The 27,560-nt window shown below is 40.4% G+C and overlaps 2 protein-coding genes across 2 annotated transcripts; both read left to right on the forward strand.

Moving 5' to 3' along the window:
• The first annotated feature begins 744 nt into the window (after positions 1–744).
• On the forward strand, positions 745–1,920 carry psmb11a (proteasome 20S subunit beta 11a). The gene has a single exon (XM_066680235.1). The coding sequence runs from the start codon at positions 745–747 to the stop codon at positions 1,918–1,920; it is 1,176 nt and encodes a 391-aa protein (XP_066536332.1).
• Positions 1,921–5,395: 3,475 nt separating this feature from the next.
• Positions 5,396–23,154, forward strand: psmb5 (proteasome 20S subunit beta 5). Its single transcript, XM_066681747.1, has 3 exons — positions 5,396–5,664; positions 6,677–6,983; positions 21,594–23,154. The coding sequence occupies exons 1-3, from the start codon at positions 5,449–5,451 to the stop codon at positions 21,878–21,880; spliced, it is 810 nt and encodes a 269-aa protein (XP_066537844.1). The 5' UTR covers positions 5,396–5,448; the 3' UTR covers positions 21,881–23,154.
• Positions 23,155–27,560: the final 4,406 nt, after the last annotated feature.

Genomic DNA, 27,560 nt, shown 5'->3' on the forward strand with positions numbered 1-27,560 from the left:
AAATGGGATTGACCTTTGATCAAACACTCACACCTACCAACACGTTTTTGGATTGTGGCAGGAACCTAGAGCATGCCGACACAAGGATCGAACACATAACCAGAAAACCCTGCTTACATTTAGACATGGCTGGCAATTCCTTGTACAACAATTTAGCACCCCCGATTTGTTGAAATGGCATTGAACTGACAGTGAAAACAAAGTGATGCACAATTTCAGAGTCTTATTACAGCCTGTAGGGCAACTGGTCTGAATTTAATCTGTTTGTTTTATAGTGTACTGTGGGAACTGCTGCAATTTTTGCAGGCAAGCCATGATTTAGATTGTCATTTACAGTTCACTTCTTAGTAGTTAGATGTATTTGCATTTGTCTGTGTGTGTGTGAGAGAGAGAGCGAGAGAGAGAGAGAGATGGAATAAGAGACAGACATACAGATTCATCCTTATACGTTTAGAGAAAAACCTTGTCAGCATTTTTGTGCTTGCAAGAGTTTGAAGTGTCGCTTCTGGGATTTGCATCAGTCGCTGCCAGGCAAGCACAATATCAAATGTCACAAAGTCGGCATATGTCTTTTGTGTTTGTGTGTTTGTGTGTGTGTGTGTGTGTATGTGTATCCTTTCCTTTGATATATAAGTCCCTGTACAGAGAAGATTTGCTTTCTGTTTGTTTTATTGGTATTGATTTTGCCACAGCATGACCTAGCGAGATTTAACCAAGTGATAAGAGTGTTTTTGTGGAGTCAAAATGGCCCTGCAGGATGTCTGTGGATTTCCAAAGATTGCTCTGTGCCACCCAGCTTCGCCCTCCATTTCTTTTGATGACACTACCCTAGGCTCTTACCCAGCAGGCAATATGAGGACCACATGGGGGAAATGCTTTGAGAAAGATGATGGAAGTCCACTTCACCTCCTTCTGCCGCCTCAGAGGAGCCTTGGTCGAATTCATGGCAGGCATTTGTCTTCATCCTTGGCTACCATTCCGTGCCCTGTTGCCTTGTCCCATGGCACTACAACATTAGGTTTTGCTTTCCAGGGTGGTGTGATAGCGGCTGCTGACACTAGAGCTAGCTGTGCGGGCCTGGTCGCTTGCCCGTCTGCCCAGAAGGTAATCCCCATTCACTCCCATATGGTGGTCACTACTTCAGGCAGTGGAGCCGACTGCATGCTCTGGGAGCGGATTTTGGCCAGGGAAATACGTCTCTACCAACTGCGTCATGGCCGAAGACTTTCAGTCTACGGAGCTGCTAAGCTACTTTCCTTCATGCTGCATCCCTTCAAGGGCACTGAGGTATGTGTGGCAGCTACACTTTGTGGGTGGGATGTGGAAGATACAAGGGCAAAAAGAAACAACATGAGGTGGGAAGATGGATGCAAACTGGAGTCAAGCGCTCCTGACCTATCTTTAGCGGGTGAACCCAGTGCTAACGATAGCAGCACAAAAGCAGGACAAAGCTCACCACAGACAGAAACTTCAACTGCCTTGCAACAAGCTGACAAGATCTGCAAAGAAGCCAGTAGGACTCCATCCCAGGAAGGCTCAGATCATGTCTTAGCAGCTAGCTGCTGGTCAGGCCCCAGGGTGTGCTATGTGTGCAGCGATGGCCTGGTGCTAAAAGGAGAAATCATTTCAGTTGGTTCAGGCTCCCCCTACGCCTACTCTGTACTGGATGTCGGCTGGAGGTGGTCGATGAGCGTGGATGAGGCTGTGGCGCTAGCGAGGGAGGCAGTCTACAGGGCCACTCACAGGGACGCCTACTCCGGGAATAATGTAGACTTGTTCCATATCACTGAACTTGGATGGAGCCGCAGATGCAGGGAGGACCTGAAGGAAGAGTATTACAGGGAAAGGAGGAGGGAGAAAAAGAACATGCAGGAGCGAGAGAGAGAAAAAGAGAAGAGAGAGGACATATGTACTTTCTAGCAAATATGTTGTTATGTTGTTTAGTATTAAAACTGACAATTGTCATTTTATTTTTGTAATATAATTGGCATTTTCTTGTACTACACAAAGATCCATCAAATAAAAGTGGGGGAGGATTTTGGAATTTTGAATGACAATTATACTTTAAACAAAAGCACTTTCAAATGATTTATTTATTTAATTTTCTATTCAGCCAAACAGTGCTTAGCAAGTCTCTGTCAAGCAAATTAACTTTTACAACAAACCTAGCATGAGAATGATATTTGTACTGAAATAGACAGATATTTTTTTTTGCCTTAGAAATTTTAAAACATCTATCTAGTGATGTTTTTATATAATTCATGAAGTTTGAAATATTTTGTATTCAACTATGTAGTGTGGACTGAATCCGTCCTGCGTGTTCGTTGATGCAAATAATTGGAACAGAAGAGGTTAACACAGAGTTTGAGTGAACAATCAAAACAGTTTTTATTAGACAGAATTCTGGGGAGAACAGTACATTCAATACATTTAGCCTTTCTGTGTTCTCCGAAGACCTCGCTTTCTGACTCCTCTTCTTATACTATGTTCTGTCTGACCCTTAAGCAAGGTGTCTGTTTGTGATTGGACCTCAATTTGTGCGCATCAGCGTTGCTAGGCGGTTGCTATGTGTGTATAACTGTTGTTTTATTCCTCTCTTGTCTGGATATGTAAGTGTTAATGAACATTCTGTTTTGCTTTAGCTGATCCATCTGATTAGCAGTGCGCTCCGCCATCTCTACTTCCTGTGTTGCTGCTTCTTTTGCACTTATTCATATTGCCTAAGCTTTGCAAGATTGTTCAAGATTAACTGTCTGCATATGCAGAGCATATTGATTGCTATGAACCCCTGACCTTCCTGTTTTGACTACTGTCCTGCACGTAGTCATGTTGCCTAAATCTTGCAGGGTTACTTTAATGTCAACTAAAGCCAAACCATACAATTACTTTTATTAATAATATTTTCCACAGTAGAATACTATGGAAGCTACTATACTGTATACTATACTCATATGCTAGCTTGAGGCTAAGATAAACGTTTTTATGCTCACTGTTTACATTTACAATTATTTTAATATAATGTATTAACTATATTAGTTTACAGAGTAAAGATAATAATTAGGTAATTAAATAAAATTATTCTGCATAATTAATTTGTGAAGATGCACACAAAGCCTCCAATAGCATATTCCCTGAAACTTGAGACCTTGTTTTATACAAATTTTTGCCTGAAAATGTATTTAAATGTTGGAGAGGTAGGTCATGTTTATGCATGAAGAGCATTTTATAGACCCCATAGTGGGCAACCAAATGGCATAACAATCTTGGTATTGGCCATACCATCAGGAGATCATATGTTCAATCCCTGCTGATTCAGCCATCTGTGGCCTGGAGTCCATGAGAGCAAATATGCCCTCATGCTTTCTGGGTGGGTAGGATGACCCTTACTTAGCTAACACTTCAGCCAAAAACTTCTGTAAATACTTTACATATATGACCGAGTTTAACCTGAAATTGAAATGTACTTTTTGAGAGACAGTGCAGCACATTGGCACTATATGCAGTGTTGCTGCCTCACTGCTCCTGTGCCCTGGGGTTGTGGGTTCAGTCCCTGCCTCTGGTCACTGTCTATGAGGAGTGGGGTGTGTTCTCCCTGTTTCTTTGTGGGTTTCCTCTAGGCAGGCTCTGGACTTTCAGTGACCCTGAACAGAATGAAACGGTTATAGATTATGAAAAAACATCTTAAATATTTTGTTCATGATTATTCATTGCTCAAAATGACACTCATACAAAGATAACTGTTAATAAGCTTGTGTTTGTGCTATCCTTTGGATTCAGATATTTTCTGGAAATATAATTTACTGGAATACAATTTAAAATGTAAAAAATAACAAATATATGTCATATATAAGATTACATATATAATATAATAGTTATATTATGTTATGTATTATATTGGTTAAAACATGCCTTACGAGGTGGCCGAGAGGTTAAAGCGATGGACTGCTAATCCATTGTGCTCTGTACGGGTGGGTTCGAATCCCACTCTCATCGAGTTGGCATTAAAGGGCTTTGGGGTGGCACGGTGGCGAAGCAGGTAGTGTCGCAGTCACACAGCTCCAGGGGCCTGGAGGTTGTGGGTTCAATTCCCACTCTGGGTGACTGTCTGTGAGGAGTTGGTGTGTTCTCAACCTCCGGGTGCTCCGGTTTCCTCCCACAGTCCAAAAACACACGTTGGTAGGTGGATAGGTGACTCAAAATATGTGTGTGTATGTGTGTGTTGCCCTGTGAAGGACTGGCGCCCCCTCCAGGGTGTATTCCCGCCTTACGCCCAATGATTCCAGGTAGGCTCTGGACCCACCGCGACCCTGAACTGGATAAGTGGTTACAGATAATGAATGAATGAATGGTTACAACATGTAGTCATGTACCTACAAAATTACTAAGTTAACATTGAATTTTATATACATTTTTCATACTGCAACACCTCCACATTCACATAAATTTATATTTTATGTGGCACAGATGACTTCTTTGGCATTGCACTGTGTCAGACTGAGCGGGCTCCAAAATATTCTTACCTACAAAAGCCACAGCAGTTTGAAAACCACAGACTCAGGATAAAGTCAACAGTACCAAATTGTGAGAACATTGTAGCAATGTTCCAGAAATGATTTACTGGGCTTGTAAGCCTCATTAGAAGACACTGAAAAAACAAAAACCCTTTTTTTTCTTTTCTTTTTTTTTTTTAATTAACGTGTATATTATGGCTGTCAAAAGAAAAATATGTGCCTCCAAAAGTAGTAAGTTTATATGAGAATGAAAAAACCTTCTTAAAAAGCAGTGGCCAATGTAAAAAAGATTTTATTCTAAGAAATTTTGTAGCATTTCTATTTGGTCCATTCATCATGACCTCTGTGCTCAAATGATGTAGTAAACATAAAAATCCACCAAAATAGAGGAACAATGTTTTTCTTTGGAGAAGGACGATACATATATATATATATATATATATATATATATATATATATATATATATTGTTTCTACAATTAAATGGCAAGGCAATTTATTTAATGAAATGTTATTAATGTACTCCTTTATGTAACTGAAATTTCCTTTGTGCTCTTGCATTTAGCACAAATACCACAGAGTGACTAAGGGAGTTTGAAGCTGGTCAGAGGGCAAATTTCAAATGGCTCCCTTACTTCCTAAGTAGTGCACTATGTGGTTCACGAAATAAAGTGTTATATACCCAGATATTGCAGTGTGTTCAGCGTATATACTGAGCCATAACTTTCGGAAGACAGTTGTAATAATTTGGTAAAGTCTTTAATTGTAGATGCCATAGTTTTATGCCTTATGTAGTGGACTATGTAGGGAATATGGACCGGTTTGGAACGCGCCCGATCAGTTGGTATTCCTCCGCGCTGTTAGATGGCGCTGAACGAAAAGGCCCTACGGCTTCATATGAGCTTCACCGCGCACGAAGCCGGGGTTTATTTGTAAAGATGGCGCTGTCTAGTGTGTTGAGGAGTGAGTCTGCGGATTTTAACGATTCTTTTGACCAGTCCTCTGCGTTTGGTTGTGGGTTTAGCCACGCTGATCTCGGCTTCGGCGCCACAGCGGGAGACTCCTTCAACTTCCCCGTGAAACAATTCGGAGATGAAGAGGGTCCTGAGAGAAAAATCGAGTTTCTTCATGGGACCACCACCTTAGCGTTTAAAGTGAGTCATAGCTTTCACACACTTATTATTACAATCCGGTTTTGGTTTGGTAGCATGTATTGTGGGTTTTCATTTTCAGGCGCGTAGTAATATTATCGTTACGCAATACGACGACATAAAGATTGAAATATAGCCAAGTCACTTTTAGCCATATTAACATTAGCATAGCTATTCCAAGCTAATGACCATTCAGGCTCAAATACTTAAGTAATATATCTATCACTGTTCCTTAGTATTTACGAAAGCATGTGATAATGTATGTTTCTGTGCATGTTTTGGAATTTTATATATTTGTGTATCTCTATCTGTGTTTTATGTTCACAATTCACCACATTCCCGTCCAAACTGCAATTTAAATACAGTCCTTTCTTCATGAGATACGTCTGAGATGAGGATTAAGACAATTAATACATTGCCACTCCACGAATACCTAGGCCAGTCAACATTAAAGTCCTTGTACGAATGAAGACTAAAACAGCTTGTCATGTCAAACCGCCAAACACTCACAACAAAGCGTGGCGAACCGTAGTTCATATAGTCAGCTTTGTGAAGTTAGAGCACGAAGCTCAAGTTAACTTGTGTATTCTGTGCCTTTAATGTTACAGAGGCTATGAGCCAGAGCGGAGCTTGGGATTTTCTGAATGTTCAATAAAAGAAATTTACTTAAGGTCATGGTCAAAGCTTCAAAGGGCTCTTTTAGATATGAGGAAAGCTGTGCTGTGGTGTTTGATCCTTGCGTTTTTTTGACACACCTCCATTCAGAACAGATTCTGTTTATATGGCCTCCAATTACCCCATGTTTCCTGACTTAGGCAGCCCACCACATACTGACTGGGTTGTGCTGTTTCCCAGTTTGTGTGCTCCAGATCCTTAAATGGATGTGCTAATGCCCTGAAAATTTATTATTTTTTTCCCCTCATAATTATAATTCATGTTCAGTGTATATATTTGTATAATTAATTCCTACCCTAAAATTGATTTTCTGAATTTCCATTTTATAAATCTCTCTCAGTTCCAGCATGGTGTCATTGTAGCTGTGGACTCCAGAGCAACAGCTGGCTCCTACATTGCGTCGCAGACAGTAAAGAAGGTTATCGAGATAAACCCCTACCTTCTGGGCACCATGGCTGGGGGAGCTGCAGACTGCAGTTTCTGGGAGCGTCTGCTGGCAAGGCAGTGCCGCATCTATGAGCTTCGCAACAAGGAGCGCATCTCTGTGGCTGCTGCCTCCAAACTGCTGGCCAACATGGTTTATCAGTACAAAGGAATGGGCCTCAGCATGGGCACCATGATCTGCGGCTGGGACAAGAGAGGGCCAGGTAAATATGACCAATGTTGACAATGGATTCCAGTTCCATTTCACACACCTTTAGTTCATCGAAAGCTGTCAACATAATATGTAGCAGGTTTTTTTTTTAGATCTGAACTATGCCTCACTGGGAAAAGTGAGGTGTTCCTAGACCTGTAGAAGCCATTCTGAGAAAGGTGGGGCTTAGGCCCCTTGTCCTCCTATTCCAGTACTGGACCCTTAGAGCCCACACACCACAGGACCCTTGCTCTAGCTACAGACAGTGAGTAGAATTTGAGGAGCACCAGGAGTAGAAACTGTTAAGTAGGGATTGGCGTATGTATCCACATTTTTCATACTGTCTCAAAATCTGAACACAGTATAAGGTATTACTATGGGTTGGTGTAGAGGTGCAGTATTGCGTTACGTGGGTGAAATGAAGGGTTTTCGGCTCAGTGCAGTTCACCTTAGCACAGCCCGACAGTGCACACCTACACACGTGTTGATTATTTAAAAAAAAATGGTCCCTGAGAGCAAATTTCAGCAACTGTTGCTGGAGGAACTTTAAAACGTATTCGTACACCTAATGATAGCAGATATAAATCTCAAAGTGTTGTCAGAAATTTGATCATGGCCGCTGTTTCAGCTTGCCACAATTTTTAGGAGAGAAGAATGTGCCATTTGAATGATAAACAACTGGTTACCTTTGTTGTACAATTCTTGTTGGAGGAAAAAGAAACCCAAATGATAACAGAATACACCATTACGCCTCAGCCTGGATATGCTCATAACAAATATAATAATCTAGGCGTACTTACTCTTTAATAGTCAAACTGAACAAGTTTATGAACCAGATATAATTTATTCTAATTATAATAATGAAACTGAAAAATGTGTGTAACTTATGATATCTTGCACACCAAAGGAGATTTAAAAAAAAAAATAATAATAATAATAAAACGTTGCATGCAATCTGCTTGATTGTTGCAAAGTCTTGTCCTGACCAATCCCTGCCCCCTCTACAGCCACCAATACGATAGACCAGCTGTGTCCCAGCAACTCAATCTTTGGCAAAGATCTGAAGGATTGTTTTGCGTCCTGCTTGATAGTGCATGATGTCTGAACCACAAAAATTAGATCAAATGGGGGGCCTTTATTTATTATTTTTGAAATTCTTTTTTCATTTATTTCATTTATTTATTTTAACACTCAATATTGTTGCTGCTAAATGAAGTGGTGATTTTTCCAAAATGGGAATTAGTCTGCTCAGTGTCATCCGTTATCTGCTTTGTAAGAAGCAGATAAATCTTTCTTGTTACACCAACAAAATGACAGAATTAAACCCCACACACCAAGGTTTTGATGCTAAAAAATTAGTCTGAATATTTCACAAGAATGCCTCAAGACTGTGGTTTAACGCTGACTAAGTCAAACTAAGCTTGACATGATTAAATTCTGATCCAGGCCAATTTTGGCCAGACTGCTGCAGAGATTTGCTCATGTAAACACTCAGATCACTCAGCTAAGTCTCACATGGGGCTTCTGCAACATTCTCTGGCTTTCTCCGTAGACACGCACTTGAGATGGCAGCTTTATAACACCAAAATAAACACAAGTGACTAGAGGCGTGAAGGCCTTGTTGATAGGAAGAGCTGTCTTGTCTTGGATGTTTTGTCAGAAATAGACATAATTAGTCATACAGATATTTAAATCAAAGGAGGAAAAGGAACATGTATATTTTTAAACAGTTGGATTCACATGTGAGTGTGATGAAGGTTTCATGTAGTAAATGCAGATAATGCTGCAGTGGATATTTTTTGTTTGAATGTGGATATGGATGTTTGTTCACCAGGGTTAATTTTGGCAGCTGATTTGGATTGTTTGTTTTTTGACTAAAATATTTCGTAGGATTACTATTTTTAGTAATTGAATTGTTAGTTTTAGTGAATGAAAACAAAACACATTTCTGTCTAGTTTTAGTTCATTGGATTGGGAAAAAAGCCTAATGTTAATCATGTGTCTTTAAATGTTTTGTTAGTTATTGCTTTATAAATAATATAATAACTTAAAAGTAACAAAAAGTTAATGTAGGGCTGTATCGTTCATGATAATATCATCATCATTTTTAAAACGATATAAAAAAAATCTATATTGTGATAATAGTGAGATTCTGACTTTTTTATGACATCATTCAGTTACCCATAATATGGCCTAAGTTCTTTACCTGAGTAATTTAGACACAATGAAATACGATGGGAAGTTGCTCTGAGGCAGAGGAATTTGCTCCAAAAAAGGAGAGTGGCTTCAGTCATATGGAGGTGGTTTGGTTACAAAATAACCAATGTACAATAAATCCAGATATTGTGTAAAAATCTTATTTAATATAATAACGTTTATTTTCTTGTAGTAGTGAGTTTTTGAAATTAATTAAAGTTTTTTTTTTTTTTTTTTTTTTTTTTTTTTTGGTTTGGTTTTTTGTTCATATCTCTAAGAATATTATCGCCAAAATACCCTTAAATATTGTGATGTTATTTTATGGCAATATCGCCCACCTCTATGTTAATGACCAAATTTATGAAAGAAATATAGATACTTTTTATTTACATTTTGTATTTATTTGATATTAACATTGACATTTATTTAGCATTAAGAAGGTGCTCCCAAATTGAGAATCCATGTGTTTCAACTCTATGAATCACTGGCCAACAGTTGATTTGAATGACTCCCAGACACTTGAGCAACGATTCTCAGGGTGTCGACCCCTCTCCACTATCTATGTTTACATGAAGCATGTTAATCTTTCCTGCTGCTCTCTGTTCAAAGAAATAATTTTAAATACATCACAAAAAACACACCGCATTATCTGCCGATATGGCACATGATTATGGGGTAGAAAGAGAATTTTACTTGAGGATTAAAAATTATATGTCAACACTATTTCTATCTTAAAAACCCTTGCTTCTTCTGCACACTGTGGAGACATGAACTAGACACTGCTGTGAAATATCCAAAGTCATAACCCCTCTGCAGTGTATCTGTTCGACTTCCAGTTGTCTACAAATTGACTGACACAAATGTTCACTTAGTTTTGCTGATTATGGTGTTAATAAATGTTAAAATGTGGGTCTTCTCACCGGCTAAAATCACATTAGATTCCACTCTTAAATTCATATTCACAAACATGTGACTGTTTTATGTCGAATCTACATTCTTATATCTTCTTATTACATTTGAGTACAGATATCTCTCATGATGACCTCCATTGTTTAATTGCTTTTTGCAGAATTGTCATGCAGAGAATGACATTTATCATTTCACCTTCCTCATCTCAATTTGGCAGGGTCCTTAGTCCAGGATATTATGTGGAAGCGAAGGTTATATTTATGGCTTTATTATTTTACTGATCTGACCTTTAGTACTCTGCGTCTGTTTGAATGAAAGGTCACAGCATTGGCATTTATTCATATATGCTGGGACTCTAATACAACAAATGGTTGATTTGTGGTGGGACCAGAACTTTCCCATTATATTGGAGTGTGATTGTTACAGTTGGCATGGGCACTGGCTCTGTAAACATATTCTCCGCTGATTTGGCCTATGCTGTCCGATGAGACTGCTTTGTATAAATAGGTTCGTAGCTTACTAATGTCTCGTCTGCACATACACTGCCCTCGTTCAATATGCCCCACCACAAGTGTGCAGAGAAAAGGAATACCATAAACAGCTTTAAAATTGTTGTTGTTCAGTTTTTGTTTCTGGAAAATCTGCTTGTAATGGCCCTAGAAATTGCACAGACACAAGACGACTGATTGTTTAAGTAGAAAGCTGCTCCTGTTTTCATTTCTGATGAAAATGCAGACAGAAACCTTAAGAACAGACAACAAAGAGGATGTTGCATGCTAATGCACACTCTTCCGTTTAAAGCCGTGGTTTGTCCATGAATCATATTTATAAAAAAAATTCCCGGATGTAGTTGATCCACTGAGACATGTTTGGTGGCTGAAGTGCTCTTATTTAGTTTTGCACTGGTGTTAGGATGAGCTAGTGAATATTACCAATTAGCATGTGTGGCCTGAGCCCCCAGAGATGAGACAGAGGGGTCTTGATAAAACCTTGCTGCTTGTGCTATATGGCCAGAGCTTCGACCCTGGGGCAGACCTTGGAGCCAAGCCCCAAGTTAAACAAACTTGGGCAGAACTGAGGCCATACGACACTCATCTCTCGGGTCCGTGACAGCGTGCGTGTGACAAACTAAAGAAATGTCAAAAAGAGCACAGTGCCTCAAATATAGTGTTGGGACTCTTAATAATCAACATACTACAAAAGGTTCTTTGAGCGCTGCCATAGAAGAAACACTCTTGGTTCCATAAGGAACCAAATCTGCTAATATGTTTAAATGGGGAAAAAGACACTTAAGATCGAGTGATGTTTAAACCTTTAAAAGATTCTTCACTCACACGTCTCTTAAGCATGGTTCTTTATGGAACCAAAAGTGGTTCAATTACTTAAAGAACCCCTTTGTCGTACCTTTTTTTTAATATATAACAGTGTGTTGTGGATCTGATGGGTCATTTGCAACAGGTGATAAGAATAAATAAAAGGAATATTTAAAGATAAATAAAAATAAAAAACAGCAACATGCTTCTTTTCTGGGTCTGTGTTCAGTGCCACACAAGGAGTATTAGCTGATTTTCTCCACTGTTTACAAGCTCAGTAGAACGGCCCGGAACTCAAAATCTAGTGACCAGTCTAGATAGAGGGCATTTTGTGTCATAGTATGCATACTCCTGACCAATGGGTTGTCCCTATTCTTAGACACCACCAATATGCTGCCTACTGAGATCTTAATCTAGCCAAATTTTAAGGCAGCGTCAAACAATTCCTCAGCGGCAAAGGCACTTTCATGGTGCGACACAGGCACAACCTCTGTCTATTTTGCTCTTCTTCCAGAGAAAAAAATGTGGAAATTGAGCAGCACTGGAACTCTGGGGTGACGCTAGCCGCTGAAGTAGTCGTTTGCAGTGGGTGGGAATAAACTGTGACGTAATACTAAAAAGAGTCTCAGTCTGCTGCATGACAGCAGCCGACCGTTAGAAAGTTGCGTAGTCAGTGTCTTCTTGAGCAGTTAACCTGGTTTTGGGACAGACCTTATATTTTAGGTTCAGAATGGTAGTGAGTGTTAATAAATGGCCCAAAGACCAAATCGCACTTGCCTTGGGCATCCTCCTTCCTAGGGTGGCAAATGACCTGCTACAGCATGCAAATGACTTTTTAGGAAGCAGGCTGGTTAATTATGAACAGGTATTTTTAATAATGCTGACCAGGTAGTCTGTTTATAGAGAAAGTACCAGCCTTCAACCAAAAATAAAAGCCAATCAGTTTGTTGGTTAAGCTACAAGGGGGAAAGGCCCTCCACCGTTGTGGATCATTTTTAATGACACGTATCCTGCACAAAAAATTTTAAAAATATATTTTTTATTTTATATATATATATATATACACACACACACATACATACATAGAGAGAGGAAGAGGGAGTTGGCTGCGATGTCGTCGTCCCCAAACTGACTGGCAGCGTGTTCAAAGTAAATTCCTTTTTTTTTTTTTTTTTTTTTTTTCCCCTCAGCAGAAATTCATGCCGGACTTCCACTTTAAAATCCTGAGGCTGTGGCTCCTTGCGCTGCTCTGCTCGCTAACTCATGTATGCTTTGCACCCTCAGTGGCACAGTGTATGTACAAGTTAACCAGAGCTTTATGGAGTGCTCTAATTCGAGGTATAAAGCTGACAAAATGAACTGTAGCTCAGCCACGCTTCGCTGTAAGTAGGTTGTTGTAGCGCGTTACGCTTTAGGCTTCATTCAGGACTTTTATGTTGACGAGGCTAAATACGGGTGGAGCGCTGGTGGAGCAGAGCGAGTTATAATTTTTTTTTAATTAAAAAAAGCTGTAAAGTCTGAATACGGGTGGAAAGGAACGTTGCCTTTATCAATATCCATATTTATCAAAGAAAAAAATATCAAAACTAAAAATGTAATAATTACACAACAAATGAATAGCAGAATATTCTGGGCCAGTTCTAAGCACTGACTCAGTAGAACTTTAAATAAAAGAAATACACTCCATATGGAGTGTTGTGAATACCTTGTCTTGTGAATCGCTGGCAGGAGTGCTGCACAAAGGACCAAAGAAACCTACAAATGTCCACACACAACCAATGTGTTTTCTTAGCTTAATATAGTTTAAATGTATAATGGCCCTTTATAATAAGCGTACAACATCATTGGTAAAATGATATTTTATAGTTATATTTAGCTACAACATATAATGTAGAACTGTAAGGTTCAAACAAATTTTGCTTTATATCACAGAGTTGGAGGTTGGTGAGTGATGATATAGATTTTTAATATAATACAGATTTTTATTGCACACAAATTAGATAAATTTAGATAATTCATACATTTTGAAAATGTTAAAAATGTGGTTGAGCAGTACGTTTACCACTTGAAACCTTGTACTGTTGGGTTAAGTTCTAGCAAGTCCCCAGTGCCTGCACTTCATGCAGAGAAACAATGATCCTTTCACACAAAACAATGATTCGTAGTTAGTCGTTTTAAGCAACAAAACCCTATAATTTGAGACAAGGTTTAATCACCCAGTGCAGTCCAATTACGTTTCCTGCGGCTTGAATTGCTGTTCGGTGAGCATACTCTCGGATGCATTTATTTTCCAAAAATAAAAGAGTTTGGAAACTACTGAGCTCTACTGCGCTTCACACTGCGGTAGCTGTAAAGTCCAGAACTGCAGTGCTCTTGTTGGAAGCAGTGAGGGTGCAGTTTAAATCCCGTCATGTATATCAGGCACTAGCTCACGAGTTAATAAAAAATGTTGTTTTTATATTTAAAGCTGCAAGTTTAAAAAAGACGCTATCATCTCTGCTCTCCTCCCCTGTGCATCACAGTAAATCCGCACAGCAACCTGTTCTGTAATGCCAAGTTGGATGCCTTTCCTTGGAATAGCCTTGAATGCTTATTTCTTTGAAAATAATTTAGTTTTGTGTCCCGTATTATGTTAAAATTATTTTTAAAATAATGCCATTTTTTGTAAAATAACATTTGATGTTGGAACATCTTTGTGAGCAGCTAATGGATTTCAACCACAAACATACAATCTAATTCAAATAATGCAGACTGACTGCTAAAACCCAGTTCTGGGAGGTTTCATAGCCCTATGTCTGATGTTTGGCATTGGGCATTGTGTACTTAAGCTTATGTTTAGCTGCTGCAGAGCATCACTATTCATTTAATGTTCTTCTGTGTAGATTATACAAGCATAACTGAACTGACTGAGCTTCATTAATATCCAAGTTCAGTCCTCTGCTGAGCTTTACATGATGTGGCAAAATCAGAGTGCCATATTTGCCCCTCACCACCAGATGGCGATACTACTCCCTATGCTGGTGCACCACTCCCTGTGTCTCTGAGAGAGGGGCAGTACCAGGCACTAGATCACAGCCAGTGTGTTTAAAAAGGGCCCTGTGCAGTGACACTGTAATGGGAAATCAATGTAGCCGTGACTGTGTGCAGGAAACAGTGGTTCTATGATGGACGCCGGCTCTCTACCAGGATTGCCGGGTCACATGCATAATGTTTTGGGCTGGATCAATAAGGTTTACGTGTTGCCTTCTCCGAGTTAGTGTGGCCCCTAAAAACAGCCCGGGTCTGCCAGCCACATGAAATGACACACAGTTAATTTGCGAATCAATTTGCAAATAATGATCGTGCAGCAAGTTCAATAGCAACGCTCATCCGCCGAACCCCAGTGTGATTGAATGAAGATGTAAAGTGTCGTGTAAATGAAATCAATCTCGATTAGAAGAAGGCTCATTAACAACAGCAATAATGTCAAGTACACTTTATTCCTGTGATTAACTGTCCATTTGCGATGTGAAATAAATCTAATAAGGTGCGGTTAACAGAGCTAAATGGAGATGGGAGGTAATAGCGTGTCGTGCCATGGCACGGCTGTTAAGGATTCTCTGGCTGAACAGACTGAGTGCGCTCTCATTGTGGTGACCCTGTCCCCTATCATGAAATCCTCTTACTGATGCCATCATCTCAGTTGTGCACCGCATTGTAACAAGATGGCACGTGGGGCTATTTATATTTATAAAAAAAAAGGCAGGTAATGAAGATGATCTTGGTTTCTTCACAGCGAGCACCTATAGCTACACAGTTTAGCTGCTTCACTGATAGAAATTTGAACGATCACTGGATAATCTACATTCATTGTCCTTTGACCATAGCGGAGCACTCTAGTTCTCTACAATTACAGACTGTATTTCACCTGTTTCTCTATTTCTTCTTATCCCCATTTCAGCCTGCTCTTCAATAAACAAGACCCTCACAGATCTGTCAAAGTGCAGGTATGATTTGGTGGTAAATCGTTCTTGGCGTTAGTGTGTTTTTGGTATGAGTGGATCAGACAAAGCCCTCTGTGTCACTGCTGCACTGACAATAGCCTACGAGCCAACAGAAGAGTTACCGTCTGACTTTACATCTACAAGGTTGACCAATGCAGTAGGTGTCTAACAGAGTGGACCTTGAGTGGACATAGTGTTTAAAGACTCCCAGAGCACTGCTGTGTCTTCTACCACTTGTACCAGCACAACACACACCATCACACCACAACCATGTCGGTGTCACTGCAGCGTAGAGGACGATCAACCGCCCAATCATACCTGCTCTTTTGTGGTCTGGTGGGGTTCCTGACCCGTTGAAGAGCAGGATGAAATGGGGAGTTCTTCTTATTCGTATGCAGAGAATCAAGTGAACTACATTCTGTAATTGTGGAACTATAAAGTGCTCCTGTATGGTCAGTGCCTATTTGTATAACATTGAACTAGTGGGCAGTTAATAGACACCCGTATTGTTCACATTTCCATGCTGTTGAATTTAATCGATGTAAGCTTCCTCAGTTAAGGGGGAATATTTCTGTATAATTGAATTTGTTTGATGACTGAAATTACAAATTTTGTGGCAACAGGAACTAGAGATTGTAGTTATCAACTGTAAACATAGCTATTTATTTACTATGCAAAAAAGTAGTTATATGTGTTATGCGAATGTGTAATAGAAGAACCACTTGTCTATTTGTGGCACCTCAGATCCTGCCCCCTCTAAGACTCTAAGAAACTCCTGAAACTCATAAACATTAAACATGGTACTACCCTGGTGAAGGGGATACTGCAAACAGTGGAAACAGGGTGGCCATGTCCTTAAGCAAGAGGACACATTGTACCTTGCAGTACCCGAACATGGAAGCTGTCACTCTCTAACTCTCAAGAGATGGCTATGAACTCGCCAGAAGGTGTATATAAACTGACTATGCTCAGTTGGTAGAGCATTGGTCCTTGATGCAGAGCAGACCCAATTCATATACTTTGAGCTACCTCTTAAGAGCAAGACCACCTTGTTCCTCCAGGCTGGAGTTTCTCCTCAGTCTCTTCCCCCAGTTTGAGCTCAAAGGAGTTTGAGAGGCAGAATCTGTGGTAGCACCAGCAGACCCGTGCCCACCATGAAGAAATGATCATAAAATATTAGTGAAAAAAAAACAAGTAATCTTTTGAGCACTTTTTTTTTTGCTTTACAGTGCCCTGCATGGATCGTATGTCACAAATGGATTTAAAATGCACAACCCTGAGTTTGGAAAAACAAAATAAGCGCCAGTGAATCTTTTGAAAAGCATGTTCCATGAACCAGGCACTGTACCTGTCACCATTTCCTGTCACTGGTTTCACCATTAACTTTTAATGAGGGAGCTTTTAGAGGCATTAAATGCTTCAGATATCTGGTTCCTATCACAACCCTCTGTAAACAGTGCTGACATGAAGTATTTCTAGGATTGAGCAGTTCACATCAAGATCTGAATTAATTTTCTATCTTAATGTTGAATTACTTAAAAATTTGATTGAAATCCCCTTACATAAAGATAAGGTTAGCATTCAATTTACTTTTTCATTTGCTCTCATGCATGTTGATGGTCTTGATATACTTCCAAGGTTTTTTTGTTTGTTTGTTTGTTTTTAAATAATTTAATAACTAGTGCTGTGAAATTGAATGCATTAATGCACGTTATCTCACTTAATTCCTCCATGTTTGATCCACAAGCTGTGTTGTAGCATTAACTTTCTCTATTAAAGCTTCTGCGACCGATGCTAAAGATCTCCCTGAAACTTTTAATCAGTAAATTAAGAGATTCTAGTTCAAAATTCATCAAAACTACCCTGAATAATAAGGTAAAAAAAGGTATACTATTATACCATTGTTTTACTGTTTTTTCTAATACATATATATATATATATATACACACACACACACCATTGTTTTACCTTATACCATATGCACGCGTGTGTTGTATATACTAGGGATGGGACAAAATATCGATATATCGTATCGTTGCCTGCCATCAAATATCAATATTTTTATTAAAACAAAGGCACTTTAAGCTCCCTAAGACTCGCCATCCAGTTTGACTTACTAAAGTCTCTGCTTCATTTCTCATACACGTGAAGCCTATGCAATTTGCAAGAACTGTCAATTTTTATTTTCAATTGTTAATATAAAGTACATGGGCAATACAACAAACATGCATAGCCACCTTGTTCATAGGGCTGGGCAATAACTCAATATCAATATATATCGCAATATAAAATGTTTCTATAACAATGGTATTTTAAACACATTTTCAATATTTCAATATACATTATTTACAGCATCTGTCACTGACTGATGTTCCTTACAGGCCACTGTTGTCAGTTCAGCACACTCAATTAAAAATTTAGATAAAAAATAATAGTGACAAAGCCAATGGGTTTATGTTTGATGGTGATATCATGTTTCTTGTTTGTTCAGGTCTTATATGGTTCATATCAATATTGGCGTTAAATAGTATCAACCAAAATATAATATGTATATAAATCTTGGTCATATTGTCCAGCCCTACTTGTTCGTCATCATCTTGAACTGATGTATGTATGTGTTGCCTGGTGGTTAGGGAACTGGGCGTGTAACTGGAAGGTTGCCGGTTTGATCCCCAGAGCTGGCAGGTCATGACTGAAGTGCCCTTGAGCAAGGCACAACAGCTCCCTGGGCTGCCCACCGCTTCAGGCATGTGTGTTCCTTAGTGTGTGTAAATGTGTGTTTCGCTGCACGGATTGGGTTAAATGCAGAGAACAAATTGTGTGCAAGCACTGTGGCCAATAAAGGGATTCTAATTCTAATTAAAGAGACACAAGCAAGCTAAGCTATGCACTTAGTCGTACATTGTTTCATATTGGTTGTCAAATTCTGTGAAACTGTCATCAATAAATATATAGACTTATACTGCCGCTGTAGGTACTGTTAATAATACAGATATTGCTAATAGAGAAATAAAATTTATTTAATCACTTGCTGCACAAATTACATTACAGATATCCAGTGACGCCATTGGAGAAACTGGTTTCAGCATCACTACTCTATCGGCAGATACTTGAGAATCAATTATTCGGAATTGGTAGTGGCAGGGGAAAGATGGTATCGACGTGTACCTTTTTGTGGCTGATTGCATATTTCCTCCCGCTATATTTTTCCTTTTTCCTGCTGAGTCACCGTACGTATGTAGATAAAACATCGGGAGATGTCAGAAACTACAAATGTCAGCAGAGTTGTTATCGTTTGAATGCTCCTATGCGGCATCTTTGCAAGCTTTTTAACCCGCCCCCCTCCCCCCGCATTCTAATTCTATAGATGTGCTCCACAATTGTGCACAGCTGCATAAAAGTTTCAGCGTTTGGCTCAAGTCTATACGAGGAATTGCTTTGCTTTCAAAGCTGCTGCCCTGCCGGTAACCAACCATGGCTGTGTGGCAGTCAGCTGCTCACCTGTGTATACTCCCCGTGCACAAAGTTGCCATTCATATCCGTACACGCGCTCAGGAAGTCAGGAGGAACTCAACCCCTAACTGCCTGTCAACTGGGTGATGGAGTGGAGAAGTGGAGGCCTGACGAACATTTCGCAGCTTTTTTATGAGGCCTCGCAAATTCAAGTGCCTCCCCCCATCCCCACACCTCCCCAATCCTCATAAGTACGTAGTTATTATGCAGTTTCCGAGCTTGATGGTGGATGGTTGCGTCACAATGCACCTCCCCTCCCCAACCCTCTACTGTCATTATGCATGATCACTGATGGCGGGCCGTCTCTGTTTGCGAAGTGAAACGACTCCCAGGTGTGTATGAGATGTATAGACTCTTTTTACTCCTTTTTATCCGTGGCCTTGTGTGCTAAAGTGCCCTTGCGTGGCTCTCCTGATGAGAGCGCTTATATCTGTTTTGTAGTCCTATTGCATTTTAAGCTGTTTTTTTTCCTCCCCCTCCCCTCTTAAAGTCTTCACATTCTGTGTGACAAAATGGCAAATTACCCCGTGCAGTCAGGGGGCCGTGGCGATTATCGGGCTGAGCTAACGATGCGTGCGGAAGGTGCAATTTGCCAGTTGAAAGCCATTGTGAGCTCCTGGAGCAGTTAAAGGCTCCCGTAATAGACCGTCCTTAAATAGTCAGCAGAGCCAGCTTCAGGGCACTTGACGTTTGCTTAAAGTTTGTCCAACCTTTTTTTAAAAAACCCACCCCCTCCACCTGTCATGTTATTTGAACCTGATTATAGCCACATAACCACAGCCCCGACCACAGAGTCAAGACTTCTGCCTTACCTGCAGAGCCTGGTAGGGATATCAGGTCAAGGGAAGAGAAATCTTCAGTTTACCTTTAAGTCAACATCTATGATTGAGGGCAGATGCTGTTCTCTCATTGGTTTATGTTCAGAAGCTCCACGTCTTTTTAATTGGGACAGAATGTTTGAGGGGCAAAACAACGACTGTTGTTTGTACGTGGCTTAAATTGAACTTGTCTGTAATTTTATTCAGTTTTTGAATCACCGCAGAAACTCATTTGTAACTAGAGTTGTTTCATTTTGTAGCACTTTCAGTCTGTGTTTACTTTCAGATAGCGCTCTACTGAATTTAGTCAGTTCCATCTACATTAAAAATAAGTCAATATTACTCACCTGTGGAGATGTAGAGTGATATCACCATCTCAGCTTCTCAATGTTTCGGAGTTTGTTCATTTTTCATGGAAGAGAAGAGGCATCTAGAGGTGTTTAGACAGACAGAAAGCCTAGTGTAGAGGACTGATACCTATTTATAGACACTGGGGCTTCATAAACACATTAGACCAGTCACAAACACGAAACACGCTCAGAATTCTGTGGGTCGAAACTGTGTATTGATTAAATTCACAAATGTCATAACTAAAACCTATACAGATTTCTTAATCAATCTATGCCTTCAAATTAAGACCCAAAAGATTTTGTTCTTAATAAAACTTACATAGACTAATGGGTGTTTTTTAGGCTGACTTCACTCTCTGGTCTTGGTTAACATTGACTGTGTTCTTGTTTCATGACCCAAAAAATAATCTGGACCTTTCATTTATAGAAAATTGCCACTACACACAAAGTCACAATATTGGATGGGTAAAAATCACACTTTGGTACTTTCCCCCCCAATCTTTTGGCCCTATAAACAGAGTCTCTGAGAAACATGACTAATATTTATTTTTTGTACCTTTGTCTGACCCTATCCAAATCCCTACATGAGTAGTTACGTCTCATTGGATTTGGACAAATATTTTAAGCTCTAAACTGCCACCACCAAAGCCCCCCCTGCCCAAACCCGGCCGGTGGTTCCACTCTCTTGCGTGTCAGAGTCGGACTGCGTGACGGACTCACTCACTCATTAAGGCCCCATCTGCAGCCTGGCTGTGGCGGTGCACAGATGGGTACTAGTCACCATTACCGATCTGTACTGGCTGTATGCGCATGTGTGTCACACCCAGGAGAACATGCAATCCCACACATCCCAGTTCTATAAGCCATACTGCTGACTGGTGATGGGACGTTTGCATGTGCCAATTACAGGGCCTTTACTGAGGCTGCTGCCAGTTTGCTAACTCTGATCATGGCCTCCCATCGTGTTGGGGTAGCAGGTCATGTCTCCAGGTACAGATCAATAATTAATTTGGGTTTTTTTTTCTTTTTTGGAAGGATCAATAACACCTCAAGAGCTGCCCTGGGACGGACGCTGCATCTGCCCGTGCCTCGTCAGCAGCTTGTACCAGGCTGGTTTAATCTGGGGAGTGTGCAGAAGTTCTCGTGTTCTGTATTTCATTTTCTTTTCCCCCGCTCAAGCGCTGTGGTCTTAGCTGCAGGGGCCCGGCATTAACTACTGAGACTGAATAGCACCCTCTATATACCGTCTAGAACGTGCTCAAAATTCATGGGCTGTCAGAAAGGGATTTGACCTTGTAGTCGAGTTGTGAACGTTGGCTATTTCATGGTGTCCCAGCTCCGAGTTTGCTTTTTTTTTTTTTCCCTTTTATTCTCTTCAGGGTTCTTTTTCCCTCCTCTTATAGGTCTTTGCCTTTCTTTTAAGTAGCTCTCTTTGACAGTGTAGAGTGGTGCTCAAAGCCCCCAGTGGGAACTGCACTGTTTTATCCCTCACACTTTCTCACTTACACACTTTCTTTCTGTATCTTTTTTCTTCTACACAGGGCTCTACTACGTTGACTCTGAAGGCAACCGTGTGTGTGGTGACCTTTTTGCTGTTGGCTCTGGCTCCATGTATGCATATGGTGTCATGGACAGTGGCCTCCGCCATGATCTGACCGTCGAGGAAGCTTGCGACCTGGGCCGGCGCGCCATCTACCAGGCCACATTTCGCGATGCCTACAGCGGTGGACAGGTCAACCTGTACCACGTCCACAGCGAGGGCTGGGAGAGAGTGTCCCAGGAGGATGTGCTGCAGCTCCACCATCAGTACCAGAGCCAGAAGGCATAGAGGGGGTGGATGAGGACTAGGCTAGGATGGGTGGGAGGTGTAAGGCAATGGTTCCCAATCCTGGTCCTGGAGAAACTGGCTTGTATATTCATAGCTAAAGTTAAAGCTATGAATGCACCTTGCATTTGCATTTCAGTAATGTGATATTTATGTTATGAGAACGAGAGAGTTTTGTCTTTCTCTCTGCTCTGATATGCCTGGGAGGTATGAAGGATCATCCTGTAATGCCTCTTTTGGCTGGACAGCCCTTTGTAGCACACATTTGGCTTAGGGTTATCTGGCTGACTGCTGTCAGAAATATACTTAACCATCACTGGGTGTGGAGCAGCCACTTTGCATCTACACTCTTTGGTGTATATCGGTGGGGTAGTGTTGTGTGCTGCGTTAGTATGAGTGGATCAGAAACAGCAGTGCTGCTGGAGGACTTTATTATTTTTTTAAACACTCTGTCAACCCTGTTAGATGTACCTACATCATGGACACAGGCCGCCGCCCACCAGACCAGTATAATTGGACTATACTCAGTCCAGCTGTGACACTGAAGTGTTTTAAAACTTGAGCAGCACTGCTGTCTCTGATCCACTCGTACCAGCACAACACAAACTAACACACCACCAACTCCACGTCAGTGTCACTACAATGATAAAATAAAAGGGACAATGCGTGTAGGTGCAAGGTACATGTTCCTTGATCGTTCAGTGTACGTTTGACTGATAATTACAAGGCCATTCCTAAATTTAATGGTATTTAAGCAAGGAAAGGACTACAGTGTTCAGGCAAGGTTTACTCCAAGATCAGGATTGGAAACCACAATTCTAAACTGGCAGGATGTATAGAGGCAAAATGGAAGGATAAAGAGTGCTAGAGCAGGATGTGGGTAATGAACAAAATGGCATTTGTTAGAAGTATAGTTGAGTCACCAGTGGCTCTGAAACTGTCAAAAGTTGGAAGTGATTTCAGCGGATCGTACCTGAGGCACTCTTTGTCCTTGAATGAAGTTACACTAACATTTATCACCATTTCCGTTTTATTTTCCTTTACTTGTTTTGCTATTACCTCAGTTACAGTAGTATTAAATTTTCTAGCATTGGACTGTAGTTCCTCGTGTTTTGTGATCAATACTGGGAGTGCTGTATCCAGTTGGATGAAATGGCAAGCCAAACTTCACTTGGCTGGCTCCCGAGGAGCGCGAGTGGGCTTCTGTTTCTCTTATCACCCATGTAACCACAGTTACCAAACCCACTCTCAATAAACCCTGGACTTGGTTTTTGCTATTTATGTCTTCCGTGTGTTCTTTTTGATGAACCATCCACCCTCCCCCATACGCACAACTGTGCACACACATGCTGCATGAATGTCTTCCAGGCTACATTATTCCTTATGTATAAAGGAGGTGTTTCATCCATTTGTTTAATTCCTGGAGTCTTGGCGTTTTTCCTCTGCAATTCATCTGTTAGCTCAAAGACATGCTGCATGTTTTTGCATTGAGTCGCCCCACCTCCTGGGTGTTGGTGCAAACTTACCACAACATACAAAAAAAAAAAAAAAAAAAAACACGCCAGTGATTACTGAGGTGCCATTGTACCATTGTTACTCCTGAACATTAGACCATTTTCAGCAGTGAAAGCCTTGTTCACTTTTCTTTTTTTAAAGCATACTTTTTTGGGGAATTTCATTATCACAGCATTGGTGTGTGCTTCTGCCCTGTGCCCAATGACTCCGGCATGATTCCAGGTAGGTTCTGGACCCAGGATCAAGCTGTTACAGAAGAGGAAAAAATGACCACTATTAACCTGTATATATAGCTGTTGTGAGGTTGCTGATGTTTTGTTTCCTGTACCTTTTTTTAGCTGCATGTTTTTAGGATTGTGAAAGGACAAAATGGTGAGAAGGCATATAAATTACATTGGTGTGGGCAATAATGGACCCTTCTTATGGTTTGATAGTAAATGGTTTTACTTCTGTAGCACATGTAGGTATACTTTTAGTATGCTCTTTTCACCTGGAAATTGTTAGTTTGATCCTAAGTGACAGAGTGGCTTTGTGTGGGTGCAGATTCTTTGAAGGTTTGGAACTGGAGATGACTCATCATTTGGGAGAAAATTCAGCAATGACCAAAATTAAATGCTCACTCCAACAAAAGTGGTATGTAATTCACACAGTTCAAACTAAAGACAGCTGCATTTAGAGTGGGCATGCTGTACACCATTTCCACAAGGGAACAGTTATGTGGTCTTCATGAAATGTCTAACATGATTTAGTCAGAATACCACAAGGATCAAACACTGCTGTTCTCTTGTTTAAACAGCCCGATTCAGAACAACAGATTTCAGCATGTTCCTTTAAATGAGAGTGAGCCGCAGCTCAGTCCAGCATTAAAGCCCAGGAGAGAGAGGAGCAGAAAGCTCTGTTTCTTAGCCTTTTTTGCTGAGTTCTCTTCTCTGTTCTTATTTTTACCATATTTATTCAGTACTCCTTTCTCTGCACATTTGTTCCCTGTGTTTTTCCATTCAAACTTGTCTTTGTTTTCACTGAAAGGTGGGTCCAGCGCTGTGACTGGTAAGAATCCAATGAGGAGGTGAGACCATTCTGAAATTTCTGCACTAGCAGAGCAAAATTAAAATGTATTATTTTATCCCATGTTTACTGACTCAGGCAGCCCATAAACAACTGACGGGGTGGACTTATTTCAGTGTGTAGTTAGTTCAATCCTCCAGATCCACACAATAATTTGTACCTGCACTGAACAAGTGATAAAAATAAAATAATAAATGTTGCCAACTGGAGATAAATACTGTCTTGACCTACATGCAGTTTAATTGGGTGTGAAATGTCTGTATTTTTGAGTATATTATTAAATAATAAATATGTTAAATCGCTGAGAGAGAGATTCACCATAGCTCTACTTCTGAAAATTTGTAATCCTGTGACATTTACCACACTCCATTAAAAATGTATTAGCAACAAAAAGGCTAATATCAACTGTAGATAGTAGTGTTCTGGGGAAAAAAAGCACTGTAGGTCTGTTTTTATTACTATTCATTAGAGTTATGTTATGTTTCTTGCCTTTACTCCTTTACTCCTGGCCTTCTGTGACACTCTACCTCAGCATTAGCATGTTAGCAGATTCTCGCTGGACAACAGACAGCGAGACAGCAACAGACAATATTCTCAATGGCTGTAAGAAAGTGTTTCGGTCATTTGTATTTCACATTATGTACAGACCTCCCTTGCAGAAGCAAAAGAGCAGGCTTTAGCCCTTAGTTGTCTTTTGTAGTGAAGAGAATTTATTTTTTTTAATCCCATTTTGTCACACCTGCTCGACACAGAGGTTATGCACAACTCGGAGTGTTTTACAGCGTAACGACCCGTTTGGTCTGCCCATGTCCCCTCAGCGGTTTTACAGCGGCGAATAAACAGTAATAAAGGCTACGGGGAAACGTCTCGGTTCAAACCTAGTTTCACAGGTGGCTAGTTAGCAGATGGAAAACAAATGGAATTTCAATAAATGTAAATGAGCAGCCCTTTTTCTCTCCCCACTGTGCCGCTTCAAGTAAATGAAGAGAAGAGAACTGCTCGTCCATAACAAGGCTGCAAATCAAATATGCTAATGAGTGTGTTTTCTTAGGATTAAAGTATTAGCAAAACATCTGCAATATCTAGCCAGTATCAAAACGAAGCTCTTTGTTAAAAATTATTCTGCATTGTGTGTGTCTGCTAACCCTTACTGTTAAAGCTCTATGAAATTAAGTCTGAATGGGTACAGGGGAGTCATTTTTTAAGCCACCTAAATGGCTAATTTCCTAGCATAGTTCTTGTAGAGAAGATATGCTAATTTAATAACTGTGAATACCTTTGAATAAGAAAAATATTATTTGGATGGTGTAGATCCACTCAGTGATCCACTAAGTACCAACAGTATATTTTAATCTCCATAATTCAAACTTTCGAATGTAAACAATGTCAATCTGAGTGTGGCTAATTGCAGAGAAAGTTATTGGGTGTGTTTTTATTATTACAATAGTTTGAAAATCACACTTAAGAAACTCTTTGGCAATTTATCTGGTTAACCAGCATCTAATATTGTAGAAATTCAGTCTAAAAAAAAGCAGCCACACAGCTGCTCACTGTCTGAGGTGTTTGGTGTGTTCTCCTTGTGTCAGCATGGGTTTCCTCTGTGGGCCAGTATCCCACTACAATTCAAAAAACACATATCGGTGGGTGTATTGGCTGTGTGAAATTGTCCACAGGTTTGGGTGTGTGAGTGATTGGGTGAATTTGTAGTGCAGTGTGATTGACTGGTGTCCTGTCCAGGAGGTATTCCTGCATTATGGCCAATATTTCAGGGTAGGCTCTGGAGCCACCGTGGCACTGATCAGGATAAAATGGTTACAAAATGTTACATATGATGATGTATTTTAAAGGTGGGAGGAGCTTTTTAAAGCCAGATTGCCAATATAATAGGATGGACTGTATTGTTGTGTATTGACTGAACCTCCAAATCTTTTGAAATGATGCAAAGACTTATTTTTACCAGTGAAATAAGAATTTCAAGTTAATTAAAAGAACTCAGTACATAAATCAGTACTTCAGTTTCATATTAATAAATATTTAGTTACCAATATTGCTTGCAAATTATTGTTGCCTTCTTTTTTTTTTCCTTTTCAATGTGAAAGGATGACTAGCATGATTAACCAGACTATCTGGCCAGGACACACCTTCTGAGATGCCAGTGTATATTGTTTTGGTGTTCATTGCTGTCAGTGGACCAGCCATTTCCATGGAGGTCCTAGCTGTTGTATCACTCTCTGAAAATCTATTAGCATTAGCATGATGTAAATGTTCCTCTACAGCGAACTGTATCTCATATGGGAGAATCAAGCATTTGAAGCAAATCATATGCAACTAGTCTCACTTTGTTCGCCACTCGTAATCATCAAAAGGCGCTTGTCCTACTTTCCACATGGCTTATATCAGTAGTCACAAACCGCACCCCCCCTTCAAATGAGTAAGCTAATCTCTATTGAACCTTTAATCAAGGCTGTAAACTGTGGGTAGGTTCTTGGAATATTCAGAACACACAGAGTGGCGTGATCATAGCCACGGTATGAGGGGTCATTTGCCCACACCAATCAGTGGCTCATCCTCTCAGCTACACGCACTTCAAATCACCAAGCGCTACGCTGAAATCCCTGATAAAACTCTCTATGCCTTAGGAGCGTGGATTAAGTGTCTTTAACCAGAGCCAAACAAAAGAATAGGATTTTGAGAGAGACCAGCTGGTGGTGACTCCGCAAGGTGCCAACATGATGATTTTCACAGTGTCAGAAAATAACCCCTGTGCACCCACGTGCCACCATCTGTCAGGTGGTCATAGCCTACGTGTTTGCTTTCTCTCCAACTCGGAGGCTGATCAGTAGGGCTGCTCAGAACTCAAAGCCAAAGCCCGACCTTGAATTTCAAAGTGGGTTTATGTCTTTACAAGACAATGGTTGGGCTCCTGAGTGGTGCAGTGGTCAAAGCGTTGGCAGCATCATTAGGAGATTGCTAAGTCAATCCTTGGTGATACCTTATCCATCCGAGACTAGGAGTCCCAGACAACACAACTGGCCTTGTTCTCTTTGGGTGGGTGTATGATGGCCCCCCTCTCCTCTATCTCTCTGGTGAACATGACAGATGG

Source organism: Hoplias malabaricus, chromosome 9, assembly GCF_029633855.1.
Source record: "Hoplias malabaricus isolate fHopMal1 chromosome 9, fHopMal1.hap1, whole genome shotgun sequence".
Classification (NCBI taxonomy): Eukaryota; Metazoa; Chordata; class Actinopteri; order Characiformes; family Erythrinidae; genus Hoplias; species Hoplias malabaricus.

What these genes read in the sequence shown, in the direction of transcription:
- psmb11a (XM_066680235.1), top strand. Translation starts at nt 745, where the DNA reads ATGGCCCTGCAGGATGTCTGTGGATTTCCAAAGATTGCTCTGTGCCAC.
- psmb5 (XM_066681747.1), top strand. Translation starts at nt 5,449, where the DNA reads ATGGCGCTGTCTAGTGTGTTGAGGAGTGAGTCTGCGGATTTTAACGAT. An exon ending in CCACCACCTTAGCGTTTAAA is followed by an intron (nt 5,665 to 6,676) that starts GTGAGTCATAGC and finishes AATCTCTCTCAG; the next exon opens with TTCCAGCATGGTGTCATTGT. An exon ending in CTGGGACAAGAGAGGGCCAG is followed by an intron (nt 6,984 to 21,593) that starts GTAAATATGACC and finishes TCTTCTACACAG; the next exon opens with GGCTCTACTACGTTGACTCT.